At 36.2% G+C, this 19,722-nt stretch overlaps 1 protein-coding gene across 2 annotated transcripts in view; it reads right to left on the reverse strand.

Moving 5' to 3' along the window:
- The window catches only part of eIF2Bbeta (eukaryotic translation initiation factor 2B subunit beta), a 280,714-nt gene that overhangs the window by 102,502 nt on the left and 158,490 nt on the right, over positions 1-19,722 (reverse strand). For both annotated transcript variants that reach the window (XM_090396840.1, XM_090396841.1), the window contains exon 7: positions 10,134-10,230. In XM_090396840.1, coding sequence (XP_090252966.1) covers positions 10,134-10,230 — 97 coding nt within the window. The remainder of the gene's footprint in view (positions 1-10,133; positions 10,231-19,722) is intronic.

The raw sequence follows: 19,722 nt of genomic DNA on the forward strand, positions 1-19,722 counted from the left end.
ATAATGCACCCTGGGTAATGACAAATAGTCTACAGTGAAGATGGTGCCACAATTCCCCTCTAGGGCTCCCAGCCAAAAAAAGCAAGAAAGATTTATTTCATTCTACCAGGCAAATAGGATGCTCAGTTCAGATATGCCAACTCAAAACTGAAGGTTTGAGTAGAGCAAAAAGTGAATTTCTGTCTAAAATGCTATCAACCCACTCAGTGGATGTTCTAGCTATTCAAGAAATCCACACTGAAAATGCTGAACAATTGCAGTCTAAGGAAAAAATTCAAGGATTCAAATTAATTGCTTCAGTTAATCATCCTAAATATGGAATTGCAACCTACGTAAAAGAAGATACTGATTGCTATAAACTCATGACAATAAATAACAAAAACAGCATATTCTCAGCAACTATCCAAATAGCTGACACTATAATTATGAACATCTATAAATCCCAGAATGCCACTTGGTCTGATCCACCCTCTCTAACCAATCTACAACATCCATGTGTTATACTGGGAGATTTGAATAGTCATCACAATTTATGGGGTTATAATCAAAATGATAGTAAACGGTGAAAAGCTGATGGAATGGATGGAAGACCAGGATCTTAACTTAATATATGATTTTCATTTTAACTATTTTAATTTATATTTTTTGGCTAAAAATGTTATAATCTCTGATAAACTGAATTTCATCTAAAAATAAAAAAAAAGGAAATTAGAATAACATGATGAGTTCACATAATTCCTATGCTCTGTGACAGTCTGTAGACCAAAGAACAACTTTTCTTCAATTATAAAAATTGGCTTTCCATGCCTGATTACTGCCTCTTTTTTTAAAACAAATTACATATTTTAGTACTAATAGTTTTTAATTTGGTGATTACAGACAGTACTGTGAAATGTGATCATTCTTAATGTTATCAAATTTTTTTACCAAGTTCTTTTAGTTAACTTGTAATCAATGAAATACACTTAGCTGAGTAAAATATATAAATAAGCATATTAACTAGTCTATAAAAATAAGCAGCTTAACTAACATTGTTCAGGTGGTTAATTCAACCAGGATTACGCCCCCCCCCCCTTCTCCAAAACAGGAGGAGAGAATCTGCTTGTTCGTGATCTATTTTCACTTTAACTAGTTCTATGTAGTTAAATAAATCAATTACAGCAATCACTCAAATATCTGATCATCAAGATCACATATTTGAGAGATAAACAAAAATGATTGATTTGAAAAACTGATTAGGTCAACTGTTCAAGCATAAAAGTGTTCTTTAAGAAATACTTGTGCCATAAGAGGTGTCTTTAACAAGAAAAACATAAGGAAATAAAGAATAATATTTAATTTAAAGCCATACATTTCAGCCTGAATATTACAAGCCATCATCAGTGGTGATGATAGTTAATTACAAGGTAGAAAGTGAACAATGGATTGATTTGAAAAAGTAAGAGCTGATGATATACTAAAACAACACAATGGTATAACTGAGGGAACACTGCATTATTAATTATTATTCATTAGCTGTATATATATATATATATATATATATATACAGGGTGTTCGGGATAAATTTGACAGTTTCGTAAGGAAAAAGAAAATCTTCTTTGTATCTATTAAATTTAATGAATTGACAAAAAAACATTACAGGCAGAGTTAATTACAATACTATCAACAAGATTTACTCAAAATAACCACCATTAGCATCGATCACAGCTTCAATTCTGCTTCGGAACCTCGAACAAGCTGATGCTACAGTCTCCCTGGGAAGGGCCGCAAAAACTGTTTTAATTTTATCCATTAACTGGGCTTTTGTATTACTGGAAGTGCGATTGGTGTCTTTTTCAACTGCGCCCCATACAAAATAATCCATGGGGTTAAGGTCTAGGGAGTTTGGAGGCCAAACATTTGGACTGGTGAAGTCGTAGAAATTTTCAGACAACCATTTTTGACTTTTCCCAGAGGTGTGGCAAGGGGCCGAATCCTGCTGCTATACATACGGCCTACCATTGGCTACCCTTGTTATCCAGGGCTTGACTACAGTTAGCAACTCCACGAACAAAGCCCGAATTCCAATGCCAGGGTTCTTCAACACCTGTTCCTGCAGATTTGCGAGGAATTCTGCTGTACGAACGCAATCAGATCGTCTGCTAGGGATCTTTCTTCTTGCTACATCCTCGTAGTCACCATTGCAAGTCTCTAGTTCATGCCTGATTGTTTTTACTGTATTCAGGGAGCATTGGGCAGCAGTCGTAATATCCTTATTTTGATGGCGGGCACGAATCATCATGATACAAGTTATTCTCTTCCATGATTCAGGTGGGTTCCAGCTATCCATCCTTTCTGACATCTTGTATATGAATGAAGAAGGGTCCAAACTTTTAAATGAAGAGAAGTGTGTGTTAATACATGTAACTTACGGAAAAATATAATTAATTATAAATATGTCAAATTTATCCCGAACACCCTGTATATATATATATATTCATTTTTCTAAATTAACTGACTTAAACCCGAGAATTATAACACAATGACATTTATTTGAAAAAACAAAAACGCAACATGTTTCGTCAAGAATGACTTCTTCAGGCGATAAGAACATAGAAAAGATAATAAAAGACACTTAAATTAACATTGACACACTCCAAAGCTATACAATTACAAAGTCATAATATTCGACTGTAAATTACAGTTATTATGAGCTTGAACTACAGTCCGAGTTAATGTTCTATTGTTGTGCACCTGTGCGTGTGTGGAATCACGTGATCTCCAGTATCTAATAATAGAGTTGAAAGAGTCAGCCAAATTATAGCTAAGATTATTATTCAAATGCAAAGGGTCTAAGGTGATTTCCCTTGACTCGACAATGCGGCGCTCTATTTCATCATGGCAGACGTGCAGGTTTGAAGTCAATGTCCAATTTATTTCATGTTGATGGCCTTCGTTGTTCGTGTTTATTGAAAGCAGGCCATGGCCCGACAGAGCAGTTGCTCTGGTTCTCTTATAAGCAATATCTCTCTGATGCTCTTCTAGACGTAGTAAGATAGATTTCTCTGTCTGCCCATAGTAAGGCTTTCCGCATTCACAAGTGACCTTGTATACACCTGGGAATTGTAGAAGGTTGTGAGGTTGTTTATAGTTCTTGAAGCGTGATATTATTTTTGGCAGAGTCGAGAAGCACGTTTTTATGTTAAACTTCTTTAGAATTCTGCTCAGCTTTTTGGATAGTGTGCTGATATATGGCAAGACGATATGACCTTTGGAGTCGTCCTGTGTCTCTACGTTGTTACGTTGACGTCGGGATAATTGGTTGTTAATACTTTTTAGAGAGTAGCCATTGTTTTTAAAGGTCCATTTAAGATGTTGTAGTTCCTTTTTCAGTTCTTCTTCATCTGACAGTACAGATCTTGCATGATTCGCTAGAGTTGATATAATACCCAACTTTTGCGCTGGATGGTGATGGGAGGACGCATGCAAATATCTGTCTGTGTGTGTTGGCTTTCTAAAAATAGAGACTTTAATTGATTCAGGCGTCTTGGTGAGTTTAACATCTAGGAAGCAGATGGAACTATTTTCTTCAATCTCCATAGTCAATTTTATATCTTGATGGCAGTCAGAGATCTGTCTAGAATCTGGAATGATGGATCAATCTCCATGGGAACAAAGTTGAGGATTTTAGATGCAGTTGTTTTTCCAACAGCGACTTAGGGATGTGAGACTTGAAACCTAAAGAAGGCAGATAAGAAATGGATATCTGCTTTTGAGATGTGGTATTACAGAAGGCTGTTGAGGATATCATATGCCGAAAGGCATACAAATGAATGGGTGTTAGAAAAGATTAGTAGAACTTTAAGGCTCCTTAAGGATATTGACAGAAGAAAGTTAAAATATTTTGGACACATAAAAAGGATGGAAGGAGGACTTCTCAGAACAGTAATAGAAGGTACAGTTCCTGGAAAAAGAGGCAGGAATAGACCATCAACGAGATGGATGGATGGCGTGTGTGGAGTGACTGATCTTCAGAGAGTTGAGGCTGCCAGAAAAGCAAACAACAGGACTACATGGCGAGGCCTGGTGTGGAACATCGTCGAGCATCGGAGTGACCTTACGGCATCTGTAGATGCCCAGTGAACATAGAGAGAGATATATCTTTTCTGCAACCTAGGTTTCAATGGAATGAAGAGATAACTTTTTCCTGAAAAGATTCCAAATATAAATTTGGCAGTATAGGAGATAAGGGATTTGACTGTCCATGGCTAAGCCAAAGTTCTGTTTGTAAATAGTGTCTTTAAACTGAAAATAACCAGAATTAATGTAATCGGTTAATAAAGACAAAATTTTTTTTGATAATTAATCCATTAAAGAGTTAGAACTTCTTCTGTAGGTTCATTTGTAAATAGGGAAATGACATCAAAACTAGCCATAATTTCCTCTTTTTGAATATGTTAGTCTTTGACAGGTGAAACAAAATCTACAGAATTCTTGAGAAAAGAGGAAGTCGAGCTGAATAAACATTTACAATTTTTGACGAAATACTTTGAGAGCTTATATGTAGTAAAATCAATACCTTCTACAATGGGTTTGAGTGGAGTATTTTCCTTATGAATTTTTGGTAATCCATATAATCAGGGATATCAACGAAGAGACAATCATCTATTTCTAGAAACTATGTAGTGGTTCTCAGAAGGTTATTGGTGCAGTTATGGAGTTCAGGCGTTGTGTCTGTCAAAAATAGAGTAAATATCTGTTTGTAATAATTGCAACATTTTGTTATTACAATCCTCAGTATCCAGAATGAGTATGGAGTTACCTTTATCTGCAAGTAGAATTATTATCAATATGTTTTCTTATAGTTTTTTATTGCTTGACGTTCCACAGAGAGATACTGTCTGCAGGAGGTTTTGCATTATTAATTAAAAGAATGGATTCCATACAAAGTAAATTAGCTTTTTGAGTAGGAAGGAAAGAGATAGCCTTTTGAATGTTTGTCAGTAACAGCATCTTTGGAACAGATTTTGAGGACATAACAAAATTAAAGCCTTTATTAACAATAATCTTAAAAAAAGGTTGTCAGTGGATTTGTTAACAATGATCTTATCAAGAGAGAGTTGAAATTTTGATTTAGATGATTTTCTTGTTCTCGCTTTAGAGCATCAAAATTTTTTAATTAATCTGATTTTGTTGGTATTATGAATCTTGTAAGTCGTTCAGCTCAGCTAATGTCTTTTTGTTTCCTGTATAGGGAGTAGGCAAGGCCGTTTTAGCCCTATCTAACATTTTGGAGACTGAGTGAGCAGTTCAATCTCCACTGATAGCCAATCAGAGATAGCTGGCCCAAGGCTATCACTAATTAATCGGTATGCAGTGAAGAAGGCTAGTAAGTGCCACCATCTCATGGTCCCTAACCATAACACAATATTTTTCATGTGTGAAAATAATGTGGGTTTGACAGCCAATTTTCTTGAGTTTATGGGATGAAAACCCGTTCGCCCATGCCCGAGATCGACTAACTCGGGAACCGGTCGAAAAAAGGCTTAGAAAAATTTCCTCTAGTCGGAGACTAGATGTGAACCACCAAGTCTTTCTTCGTGTGCTTAAGCGCTGTAGAGCGCAAACGCCGCTTCTACTGAGCTACACAGGCTCTCAGTAAGTCGATCATCACATCTCAATAAGTTTCCAAGTATCGTTGTCTAAAGTTCATTCAAAAGTGGCAGATATAGAAGCTTTCTGGGGAAATATATGTGCTAAGGCACATTTTGTATCATAAATAACAAAAACATAACTTAAAATATCCCAACATTTACCGTGTTTGGTGCAAGTGCAACATGCCTTATTTTGGCCAGACTGAAAACTCCATCACTCACCTAGTCATATGGGACAAATCAGAAACATCTTTTGATGCTATGAAGAACTGGAAAGAAAAATTGTGGAATCTAAAGAAATCATCCTCAATCCAGTACATCTCAACACTAACCTCAGATATGATCTTTTGGATTGTCATTGTGCTGCCATCCAACTTTGGTGTTCATGAGATCAATGAAATTTGTTCCTCTTGGTTCCCCCAAAACACTATGCCAAATCTATCATGCACGCCAGAGACAAAGCCCACCATGACTGCAGAGTCTCAGCCCTATACAGCTGCAATTGGTGCAAAAGCCCACTTGTTCTAGAGAAAGAGGCCACAGGATGCAACATCTGCTCAGTTGTACTTCTACCCCTCTCTTTTCTCATCCAGCCACAACTATTACAGCACTCAAAGATAAAGTTGCACTCCAAGCATCATTTTATTCCCTAAAACTAACACAGATGATGATGATCAAGGTAAACTCCATCTTATACAAAAAACTAAGCACCACATACCTCGTGAGGTTTTTGGAAAAAAAAGACATCAAAAGAACAAAAGAATACTAATAAACAACTTGAATACTAAGTCTTCTGATCCCAAAAAATGCACTCAATGTTGTGCTCTAGAATACATACAAACACCTGTCCTTTATAATTTCTAGTCTTCTACACTCAAAAAGGGAGATAAGTCCTTTTATCCAGCTACTGATCAACCACCATCGCAGTCCTCTCCAAAATAACAGAAAGTCATCAAAAGTCAATTTCTCCACTCTTAGAGGGGGGGGGGGGGCACCAGTGAATCAGTGACCAGCAACATAGATTCTGGCAATCTAGATCCACAGCTGACCTCCTTAGCATTCACCACCTACAACTGATATGTGCCACAGAAAGGTTCAGAGAAACATGTGCTGTTGCTCTTAGTATTTACAGGGAGTGGATCATGTCAGGCATCCATGCCTACTAAGAAAATTGCAATTCTCTAATCTATACTTCCATCTTCTGTAACTGAATGGATAGTGAGCTGTTTCTCTGGCAGTTCACTGCATGTGATAATGGATGGCTCCCTCTCTTTGATCTTTATCAATCAGGAACCTTTTTCTCACATATATTCTCAAATCATACCCAGAGCTTTGGCAATAGTACACTCCATTCCTTTTACTCTTTTGAGAAACCATGTAGTGCTCAGATATCTTAAGTTTCAAGATCATCTGCGACCAAAGCCTTAAACAGTGATTCCATACTATCCTTCACTGGGGTAAGGATATTGTGATCATTTCAAAGCTACCAAAACACAGTCTTGCACTTGCAGCAGAGATCTCAACTCACCTTTCCCTATCCTCAGTAATGCACAGGTCACCAGACAAGATCAGATCTTTCATCATGTTTTAATCCTTTTTTTGTCTCAGTAATACCAACTATGGCAATACAGTACTTCTCTAATTCTTCTGCTTTTTCATTGATAAGAACCATCACTATAAGGATGATTCCTAACTTTATTTCTGCTGAAACTGAGTTTGTTGACTGAAGTTTTACTATTCGCTTGGCTTTTTTAATGAAAAACAGTGGATCTTTTGTTTACTTTTGTTTAAATTTTACTATAGTTAACTATCCACCTAACAAACTATTCCTAGTCCTTATGACATTATGTTGGAGGCTTAATGGATTGTATATAGCACTCAGAAAGGATTAAAACAGAATTTAATTCTTCCTATATTTCGTTTCAGTCACTAAGACATCTTCAGGGATTACAAAAAAACTAATGTAACATATATACAAATAACACACAATACTAAGCCCAACCACATGGGTGACACTAAAGCCCTATCTAGGAAAAAGTGCCCTCTAAGGGTGGTTGTAGGTGGCCTGGAATGTAAAGTGGGACCTCTGGTGATAAGCATTTCCCAAATCTTAGGAAGCTTAATGCAACCATATTTGTTAAGATTTGGTGATTTCTGAGAGCTGCTACTGCTGATTCTATGAACAGTCTCTCTTTTTTGAATTTGCTGCGGTGGAGCATGGTAGTTTTTTTCCGTGAGATCCTGTGGGTTGTATCCAAGACATGGTCAGCCAGGCCTGACTGGCCACAGGGGGGGGGGGGGGGGGGGGAACAGAAAGATTTGAATTTTTTTCGTAATTTCCAGGGGCCAGGAAGACACTTTTTAAAGTAAGTTTTTTCATTTTTTAACTTGTGTTTTTGTGGGATCATGTTCTAGCGGGTTGTAGGTAGAGCGACCTTAGAGGATAATCTCCAATTTTCGATTGTATTCCATGGCATTACCTTTACCAGCTCTGGTGATGACGATACTTTTTTCTTTTCGTAATTTCATGAGAGCAGTGCGTTGGATTGAAGATAAATTACTTTTTGGAGGCAAAGACTGGACAAGGATGTTGGCGACGTCAAGTCTGATTTCATTTGCTATCTCCGGCACTAAGCGACAGATCACGCATTCGACATTGAACATCACATCAAGCACTGGCACTTCTTTCGGAGCGACCATGAAATTGTGGCCGAGGCTTAGGGCATTGATGGCATCGTCGTTGAGCCTTTTGGATGATAAATTAACTACTGTCTGAAGCGGTTGAATTTGCAGTTGCGGCTTGGCTTTAAACAGGTTATTAAATTTTTTGATATGTTTATTTTTTATTTTTTTAAATTCTTTCTGTGCAGAAGCTTCCGAGATGCCAGAGAGAGAGAATAGACCAAAGTTCAGGGTTAAGTACAGCAGAGAGTTCTGTTTGTAAGGAGCTAATGGCGCTGTTTCTCATGAGTAGCAGCGATTTGCTCCCACAGTAGTGCCAAGCTGGTGCGGTTATATATGCGGAGGGCTTTTTTTGAGTGAAAGTTGGCCTCATGGCCCAGACACATTAGACTTATTCCTCAGTCACCTCAACAGCCTACATCCAAGAATCCAGTTTATGATGGAAAAGGAAAAGAACAATTGTTTACCCTTCCTAGACACCTTAGTTATTGCACCTTCCCAATGGTACACTTTCCTTCACTGTATATAGAAAACCCATGCACACAGGCAGATACATTCACAAACTCTCCCACCACACCACTCAACAATATGGCATTATTAAAACTCTTACCAAGAGAGCCCACAATCTTTGTTCCAGTGGAACTGCCCTTACAACTGAGCTTGACCACATACACAACACTTTCCTCTCCAATGGCTACAGCGATCACAGTATTAAAAAATAATCGGGTCCTCCCCCATTCCCCAGTCTTCTCTTCAGAAAGAGTTTAGAAATGCCATCATCATACCCTATATCCATGACACATCTGAAAAAACAGCCAAGATTTTAAAAAAGTACAACCTACACACAGCATTTAAGCCCCACCGCAAACTTGCTACCCTTATCCGCTCCCTCCTCTCTCTCAGTGCCTGGAGTCTATAAAGTACCCTGTTCCTGTTAACTGGCATACTTTGGACAGACAGGCAGATCAGCTACTATTCGCCTGGCGGAACATGTCATCCATCTGCAACCACGACTATGGTCAGTCAGGCCTGGCCGACCATGTCTTGGATACAACCCACAGGATTTCATGGAAAAAACCACCATGCTCCACCACAGCAAATTCAAAAAAGAGAGACTATTCTTAGAATCTGCAACAGCTCTCAGGAATCAACCAAATCTTAACAAACATAGAATTATATAGAAATATAGAACAAATATTAACAAATGCTTATCACCAGAGGTCCCACTTTACATTCCAGGCCACCTACAACCACCCTTAGAGGGCACTTTTTCCTAGATAGGACTTTAGTGTCACCCACGTGGTTGGGCTTAGTATTGTGTGGTATTTGTATATATGTTACATTAGTTTTTTTGTAATCCCTGAAGATGTCCCAGTGACTGAGACGAAATATAGGAAGAATTAAATTCTGTTTTAATCCTTTCTGAGTGCTGTATACAATCCATTAAGCCTCCAACATGATGTCCTCACAGCACTTAAGCCTCTACACACGAATCCTTATGACACTGCTAGTGACAGACAATTCTAAAAAGGAATTTTACAACTTAAATCACATCCTGAAGTCAATAGTTTTAATGAATACTCTTGGAGTGAGGCGAGGAGAGATTACAAAATGTGCACTAAAAAGCGTCCATCAACCTGTTGGTCAATGGAGTAGCAAAATAACCTTAGTATAATATTAATATGTATATATAACACATTAGAGAGGGCCATCTTAGTTCATACTATACACATTCCAAGTTCTATCAAAAATCATTAGTAAAAGAGATTCTTGTTAAGCTTCTTTCATGCTTTCTCAATCTAAGGATAAGATTCTCACCTTCAGAAACAATTCCACAGTTTTTGATTTGCCAACAGTCATTATGACTTCATTAGGAAGAATATTTTCCAAAGACTGTGCTACAATATTATCTGTACTAATAAAATATTAGTATATAAGTGCACAATATATATAAAAAAATTATTATATTCAATAAAAAAATTTTATTAAATAATTATTTACAACTGTTTAAAATTCTAATTATTTAAATAACATTTCCTTATAATTTTGTTCATGATTTGTGTGTAACTATGAATGTAGAAATCAAGTGATTCTTATTATTTAGGGCAAATCTGATAACAATATTCTCCAAAAAACATTATTTTCAGAATGGATAACTCTAAAAAGAATAACTAAAAAAATAGATATTTGAGAACAATGACAATATGTATAAAATAAACAAAAAATAAAAGAAATAGACTGTCAGAATGTCATTCAGAATGACCTTGCAACAGTGCCTACACCCCACACAATTTGACTTCCCAGACTAGGCTGTTAGGCAGCATAAAAACATACGAGTCTTACAATGCTTAGAACAGACAGTGGCACACATGCAAATACTAGTTGACACTTTAAAGCATCAGCGGCTCTGTTAATGAACAATGATTAATTACAGTAATAAACCAGACTTCATGTGACTCAGTACCACTCTGCTTCATTTTTTTTTAATATAATTCAGTACCCCAATCTTTTTGATACTCTTAAATATCAATAATCAATGTATAACACAGAATGTCAAATATCCAGCTGATGACATAAAGTAAACTGAATAGATAATTTAAAGGTGAGTTAGCTAGTCTTATATGGAGGTGGAGGATTTTGCATGTCTCGAAACAGGACTAAAACATGCAAATTAGCCCTGCACACATACATATCTGACAGAATATTAAATTTTAGAGGGAGATGCAGAAGAGGAAGGCAAGCTGGCTACATTAAACTGCCCCTGAAGTCCCAAATTAGGGAACTTTTACTCATCTTGTAATTATTCACAAGATGGGTAGAAGATTTAGACATAGAAAGTGAAAATAGTCAAGTTTGAGAGACCTTACTTTGCACTAAAGGATAAAACGAATTAAAAGATGATTAAAAGTTAAACTCTTTAAGCGATAGGCATAAAAGTGCTTCAAAGTGTAAACACCAGAAGAACAAAATAACTAATTCATTAAATAAGTATATTTTGCTGAAAAGGGAAATGAAAAATAAGAGAATTTATAGAAAATGTACTAAAAGAGGTAGAAACTGTAGCAAAGAGAAATGATACCAAAACACTATACAATATAACAAGAAAAACAGCAGGGAAGAAAAGTAGAGAAGATATTATTAAAGAGAAAGAAGGAAATAAAATAACATAACCAAAAGAAAAGAAAATGTTGGATAGAACATTTTAAAGAATTATAATGAATAGATAAAAACATGACAACACAGAGGGGGGGGGGAGAGTAAAAACACTGAAATAGATACCAAGGATATAAAGAAAAGTGAAATACAAAAAGAGCTTAAAAAAAAAAAAGCAAAAACTGAAAAATAGCAGGTATAGATGGCATACTAAATGAATTACAAAAATCAGATATAGAATTAACAGTGGACATTATCCATTTTGTAATGAAATATTGATTCAAGAAAGAATGAACAGAAGAGTGGAACATTAAACTATTTAAAAAAATAAATAGAAAAAAGAAATTTGAATAATCACAATAGCTCAACTGGAAAGGAATATCATTATCAAGTAAAATACCAACAAAATAATGCTAGAGTGAATTAAAAAAGAAATAAAGAGCTAAGAGTAACATAAGTAGGATTTAGAGTAAACAGATTGCGTAGAGATCAAATAGCAAAATTCAGAATAATAACAGAATAGTCAATTAAATGGCAGTTGAAATATTTTAATTTTTATGTTAATTACACTCTATATGACTCCTTATGCCATAAGGTAGGTATTTGTGCTTTTGTGTGGTCTGATATTCCTTGTCAAGGGATGCTTAATCTAGACTCTCACCTTTTTGACCTCCTCTGGCTTAAAATTTCTTTGCTACATTTTGTTTCATCCTTCTTTGTGATTTCAATGTCCATAAATCTAAATGACTCCCTTTTTTGAATTTTTAAGAAAGCTGGAAGAGGGACAGAAATTTTTTGCTGTAGGCAATGACTTAAAACAGATCATTCATCTCCCTACCTGAATTTCTGACAATCCTCTTCACTCATTCAACACTCTAGATCTTTTCTTAACTAGTTTTCCTTCTAGGTGCTCTGTTCAGGTGATTGCTCCTCTTGGCAATTCAGACCATAATCTTATCCAAGTTTAATCTCTAGTAGAACGTCCTTCCTTCAGCCACTCACAACCTTGCATGCTCTGCCATTACAACAATGCTAAGCAGAAGGACATGTATGATTTTTATTGCTCTATTCCATGGTCAGACTACTGTTTTCATTATTCAGACCCAATACTTGTTGTGTACCAAATACATATTGGAATGGAAACTTTCATTACTCACTCTGTTCAAATTCCTCAACTCATATCTAAACTATAGTTCTCCAAAAAAGTGTGCCAGGGCTGTCCAAGAAAAGCAAAGAGGCTTTCACAAGTGGATTGAGATGAAAACACCAGCTTTATTCCCAACCAACATAGATGCCCACAACAGTTGTAAAACCACCATTAAAAGGGCAACACTGAAATTCAGCATGGTTAAATGTAGAAAACTTACTGCTTGTGTTACCAGCAGTAACGCCTTTTGGTCCCGTGCCAAAGCTGCTGGGCATAACTTTTGTCCACCTGTACTTCCTTCTCTCTCTCTCACACATCCTTACAGTAGCATTGTAACATTACCTAAAGACAAGGCTGATATTTTGGCTTCATTTTTCTCTACTAACTGATGCACAGGTGACCATGGCAAATTACCTCCTTCCTTGCCTAGAACATTGCATTTCATGTGTACTGTGAACTTCTACCAGAAATACATCAAAAGAATCTTGAACAACTAGGGTACTACAAAGGCAGCTGGTCCTGATGGAATTCTACCCATTGTGCTCAAGAGATTGACTCCTGAACTAAACCTTTCAGCTGGAATAAATCCTTCAGCATAAAAGAAAGCTCATATACAATCAATTCCCCAAAAAGGTGATAAATGTTTATCATCAAAGTCAACAGTTGGCTTCTTCAACACAGAACTGCTATCTAATCAGTGACCACCAGTATGGATTTTGTCACTCTAGATCCATTAAATGGGTTGATCTCCTGGCCTACATCACTCACATCTGGACACTTCCATGGAAAGGTTTGGAAAAATCTATCATTGCTCTTGACATCTCCAAGACTTTTGTAAGGGTCATCGAAGGGCTTCTCAACAAGTTTTAGATTGCCTTCATTCTTGTGTAAGTGGATTGCCAGTTTTCTTTCAGATCGTTCTCTACATGTTATGATGGATGATGTTCTCTCTTCAGACTTTCCTGTCAATGCTGGTATCCCTCAGGGCTCTGTCATTTCACCCACTCTCTAATTTACATAAATGATCTGCTCACATTAACTGCAAACCCTATTCAGTTTTGCTGCTGATAGTATACTTTACTTGTCCTACTCATATGACAAGCCTTGCAGTGCTCAAACATCTCAGGCTTCAAGATCATTTGTAATAAGTGCCCTGAACACTGATCTCCACAGTTTTCTCGATGGAGATGAAAACAATCTAGTCAACTTCAATGCTTCTAAAATGCAATTTTGTTTGTTTTCCCAAAAAAAGACCTCATATCTTCTCTGCTTACTTTGATAATGTTCAGCTCAACAGTTAAGACCAAATTTCTCTTCTCAGACTGACTCTTACTACAAATCCTTCCTAGCATAATCATAAGCCAGCATGATTGGCTGAGTGGCAATGTATCTGCTCTCCAGCCAAAAGGCTGTGGTTCGAATCCCACTGCGGGCATGGATGTTTGTGATTGCCTGTGAAAATACTAGTGGTGGTGGTGGGCAATAGATGGCATTGGTGTAGATGGATGTGGTGGAGATGGAGAGTTGTAGAGTAGGTGCCCTCCCTCAATGAGTCTTTGGACTCCCTAGAGGTGTCATGTAATAATAATAATATATCACTTCTATAACATCAACAGCTTCCAAAAAACTTATCCTTTTCCAGTCAAGATGGTCCTTCTTTGATGAACAGTTACTTACTCTGTATAAACCTCAAATTCACCCAACATTAGAATACTGATGTCATTTATGGGATGCTGCACCTAAGAGCTCTACAAAAATTCTCAATCCAGTTCAGAAAAGGTCAGTCTAGAACAATGGCCACTATTCAGCAGAACTAGCATCCATTATGTCTCCTATTTCTGCCAGATCTACAGGAACTCATGCTAGAGCTGCTCAACATCCCTTTACAGTCAAACTGCATACTCCCAGTCATCTTTCATTCCTTCCACCTCAATTCTGTACAACAGTCCCCTCATGAAGCATTTCCAAAGGACTTTAAGAAGAATATCAAAAGATTACTCTATTCCTAATCCTGTCCTCATATGGCATTTAGTTACCATTCTTTTGCCTTTCATATGTGAGATAAATATTAAAAAAAAAAGAAAGGTTATTGATTTTGAAAAAAGCTTTGACAGTATCAATAGAAAAGTTACATGGAAATTAATGTATTATCATAGCATACTATGTAAAATTGTAATTATAACTAAAAATAATTATGAAAAACATAAGATATAAATTATCCATAAAATAGAGCTATCAGAAAAATTTTAAAGTTAAAACAGGAGTCAGTTGAGAAATTGGGCTGCATCATTTTCTCAACAACCCAGTTTACAACAGTTATTCTTAATTGTTGTAGACTGGGTTATAAGGAATACAATGGAATCTAGCAAATCATCTACATAATTTAGATTATGCAGATGATATATCTACTAGAGCAGTACTTCCCAACTGTGGGCCATGGCCTCCTTGGGGGCCGCAAGTCTTGTTGAGGGGGGGGGGGCTGTAAAATAATGAAAGTAAATTTTAAAATGTTTTAAGACTAGGCAGATCTTTTTAATCTTAAAAAAAAAAAAGTATTTAATTTTTATTATTTCTTTTTTTGTTCTTTTTTTATATTTTAATGGAAAAAATTACACATTGGTGTTGGTTCACAAATTTTGCTTCCTGCATATTTCGATGCTTAAGTATTGATAAGAAACACAAGAAAGATTACAAACATAAAATCTTGAATATAAATCTTGATGTGCTGAATATAAATACAATAAATATTATAACAATATATGTCTACTAGGAGGCTCCACCCCATGGCACCTACAGTGCCTAACCCTATGATAATGTTGGATTTTTCTAAGGCATTTGATAGGATACCATACGATAGGCTGTTGCATAAACTAGAGAATATGGGATTGGAACATAATCTATTGACTTGGATCAGGGGATGGTTAACAAACGATATCAAAAAAGTGATATACAGTGGGTGTGAATCTCCAAGATTTAAGGTAACCAGTGTTGTACCTCAGGGTTCAGTCCTTGGGCCATTATTGTTCAATCTATACATTAATGACTTCAAGCAGGGTCTATCATCAGATTTGCAATTGTTTGCTGATGATGTGAAGATAGGCAGGGGGCAATCAGAGATGCTACTGATATTCAGCAATTACAAAATGATTTCAACAGACTGAAAATCTGGGCAAATGAAAATGGCTGTCAGTTTACTGTTAGTAAGTGTAAAGTTATGCACTTTGGCGTGATTAGAAATCCAGAGGCATATTATATTAGCGGGGTTATGCTATAAGAAACTGAAGAGGCAAGGGATCTTGGTGTATTGGTGGATAAGAATTTAAAGTTCAAAGGTCACATAGCAAAAGTTGCAAATACAACTCAGAGGATAATTTTTATGCTGAAGCGAACCTTGACATGTAAGGATAAGGAAGTAATTTTGCCTCTTTATAAGGCTTTGATAAGACCACACTTGGATTACTGTGCGCAGATTTGGTCTCCCGGGTTCCAAGGGGATAAAGAAGCTATGGAAAGGGTGCAAAGAAGAGTTACAAAGATTATATCCGGATTATGAGGACAGATTGCAAGTATGTGGATTACAGACTCTGGTTAACAGGAGAAAGAGGGGTGATATGATAGAGGTCTATAAACTTTTGAATGGGTGTTATAGCATTTCAAATGATGAAATTTTTCGTTATATGGAAGGCAGCGAGAGAACACATGGGCATAAATGGAAGTTAAGGTTGTTCTCAGTCAAGAAAGGGTAAGAGCTAGGTTTTTCTTTCAGAGAGCAGTGAGTGGGTGGAATAATTTGCCTTTAAGGATAGTGAGTGCATTTAGTGTAAATGAATTTAAGGGAAGGTATGATAGCTGGGTTGGGTAATTTACAGCCTCCCTCGATGAGTCCTTGACTCCCTGGAGGTCTCAGATAATAATAATAATTATACATGTTCACAAGGAGATGTGCTTTGCATTATGGAAGATAATAAGACAAGTGATGAGAGCTTAGTTCACCTTTGCTACAACTTGTTTCAGTCCTGAAGATACTTCAGGTGCAAACTTTGTTTGCTTACACTTGGATAAAGGATTAAACTAAATTTATTATAATCCCCGTATTCTTGAGGCCATTCTACCATTCTCTATTCTAGCTACTATACAACATCTCTCTCTCTCTTCAGTGTCTGACCATTCCTGTTTCTCTGATCCTGACTTTGATTTTCATTCCTACCTGTCTCATCCTCACTTTTATGCATTCCATCACCTTGTGTTGTTGCAACCACATCTTCAACTTCATATTCATCTTCCTCCTGTTGTACAATCTGTTTAATTATGCTCTCTTGCTTCACGAGTAGACTCTGATCATTTAGGACATTAACTTCTTGACTGTGTGCCTTCTCAGAAAACAGTAGCCTTTCCAAGTGCCCAATACCAATCTTATTCAAACATATGAATCAGAAAATAGCCAGTACCCTAAATACTGGTTGGAATGAAGAGAACCATGTTGAACATGAGACTACAAGACATAACAAAGCATAAAGATATATAAGAAAAGAAATAAAGTTTGTGGATATAGGGGAAGAAATTTTAAAATTAAAATGGAGATGGACGGCCATATTGCATGGATGAAAAGCAATGGGTGATAGATAGAATTCTAAGAGTGGTATAGCGGAGATGGCGTGAGAAGTCTTCATCAAGAAGCTCTCATCAGAAAAAGATGCAGAGAAATGGAGGAGGCTTATAATGAAAAATGGTTACAAAAAGGAGTTAGAAGAATATGAAGAAAAGAGAATGGTTCCACAGGAGGTTCTCCTAAGAGAAATGGAGGATTTCAACAGCAGGAAATAAATCTCACTAGACATAAAAGTTTTTGAAAAATTTGGTGAAAAGTGTAAAGCTAATAATAATGGTCAGTGCCTGCTGCATTTCCGTCCAGGATATGAATTAGTCATTACTAACATGTTCCAACATAATGATGTACACAAGTTTGTGTGGAGAGAAGAAACAATAAATAAGAAAACCCTCAGGGAGTGTGTTATTGCCACTTCAGGATACAAAAATATACAGAGGGTTGGAAGTGATCATCACTTCGTTTTAAATAGGATAAAAACGAATATCACATTGAAAAGAACAGTATGTAAGAAATTTTTGAAAATAAAGTTGAGCAGCTTTTACAGATAAACTGCAGACTCAGCTGTGCAAATGTTATTCAAGAAAAAATGAACCTCTGCTGTTTGTTCCGATGTTCCTTTAAAGTAAGGGTTGGAAATTCTTTTCACTTCGGAATGTTGTTTGGCTGATGGATGATATCTGTTGATACTTTTCTGGGTAATGGTCTTGTTGATCCTAATATGCTATCCTAATAGCATGCTGTTTATTACATGTTGTAATTCAACAGGATTAGAATCCAAGAATATCAGGACTATATCATATTCTTAGAGTCGGAGAAGTCTAACCTTGCTTACCTTACCATTGAGACTACATACAAATTTTATGGAATCAAACCAAGATTCCATATTCCAGTAGATTTTTAAATTTGATTTTATCATCTCTGTTCTTAGTTTCTTGAACCCTCTGAAATTTAACCACTCTGATATGCTGTTCTTCTCTAAGTTTTAGGTAATTGCCATTAACAACTGTTCATAATTTTCATAATAATAAATATGTTTCTTTGGTTTTGAATAGTGAAAGCTATTCATTGTTTCAGCTCTCCATAGACTTATAGTGCATTCTCCTGTTCTCTCAGCTGTAAATGCTACATGACTGAAGTCTGATGATTCATGTTTTGAATATTGTAATGGATATTCTCCTCTCCTTGATGGTGTTCTCATAACATAGGATAAAATATACTGGAGTTTACTAAATTCTAATTTTCTATACATGTTTTATCCATTAAAATATATAGTAGTGTGTCCAGATTATCTAACCTTAACCTGCTAATAGCAAGTTAAGTTTCTTTTTGGGCGGGAGGGATTCATATTTGAAAATCACACACACACACACACACACACACACACACACACACACACACACACACACACACACACACACACACACACACACACACACACACACAACTGTTTGCATAAGTTACCCCATCAAAAAAATTCTGTTATCAATAAAATAATAATAATAGAAAGAAAAAGAAATACAAATTACTTATTGAAGGCCTACATAGCTGCCTGGAGCTGGTTAACAAATTTAATCTACACCGTGCTCATTTTTTTTCTCCCCCCCCCCCTTCTCCACATATAACACAGATATCTGTATATGTAGAAATTCACATAAAGCCCTTTTTTCCTCATTGTAGAATCAATTTTTAGCTTCACTTACAATTTAGCCATATAATTAGCTTCTCCTCTCTAAACTCTAAATGTTTGGTTGATTCAAACATGAAAGACCAAATACACTCCTGTCTGTATACATCTTATGAGTTGCAATATCACATAAATTGATAAGTTACTATACCTTTAGCTTATTCCCAATCATTGAGAAAGGACACCTACTCTACAACTCTGTCTCCACCAATTACTACGAACTGCAACTACTATCATCATCATCATCTACACGAACACCATCTACCACCCACCACCACTAGTATTTTCACTGACAATCACAAACATCGATACCCATGGTGGGATTCGAACCCGCAGCCTTTTGGCTGGAGAGCGGTTATACTAACCACTCGGCCAACCAGGTTAGCAATATTTAGCAATAAGGAATTGAACTTATTCTTTATTGAACTTATTTTATGATGTAATATTATTACATCATAAAATAAGTTCAATAAAGAGAAGGTACCATTAGTTGATTAACTACTATTTATTGTCTGCTGCTTTCCATTGATACAGAGTTTAGATTGTTTTATCTGTTCTTTCATTAAGCAATCAAAATCATTTGCATCAGATACATTGTGGAACTTTAGGAAACCTTCTGTTTCTTCTTTGGATATCTTGGTTACATATGAACTCAGTAACTCCCTTTTGTTATTTGTTTATTGAGTCATTTACATAGGAATAACTTTCACCACTCTCCATTTCAGAAACTGCATAATCAAACCCACTGTCAATACAACTAGGGCTATTTTGTTTGCCATATTTTTCTGTTAAATAAAACAGATATCCTTGTTTG

The sequence above is a fragment of the Typopeltis vanoorti genome, chromosome 8, assembly GCF_054136105.1.
Source record: "Typopeltis vanoorti isolate ZY-2024b chromosome 8, IOZ_Tvanoo_1.0, whole genome shotgun sequence".
Lineage (NCBI taxonomy): Eukaryota > Metazoa > Arthropoda > Arachnida > Uropygi > Thelyphonidae > Typopeltis > Typopeltis vanoorti.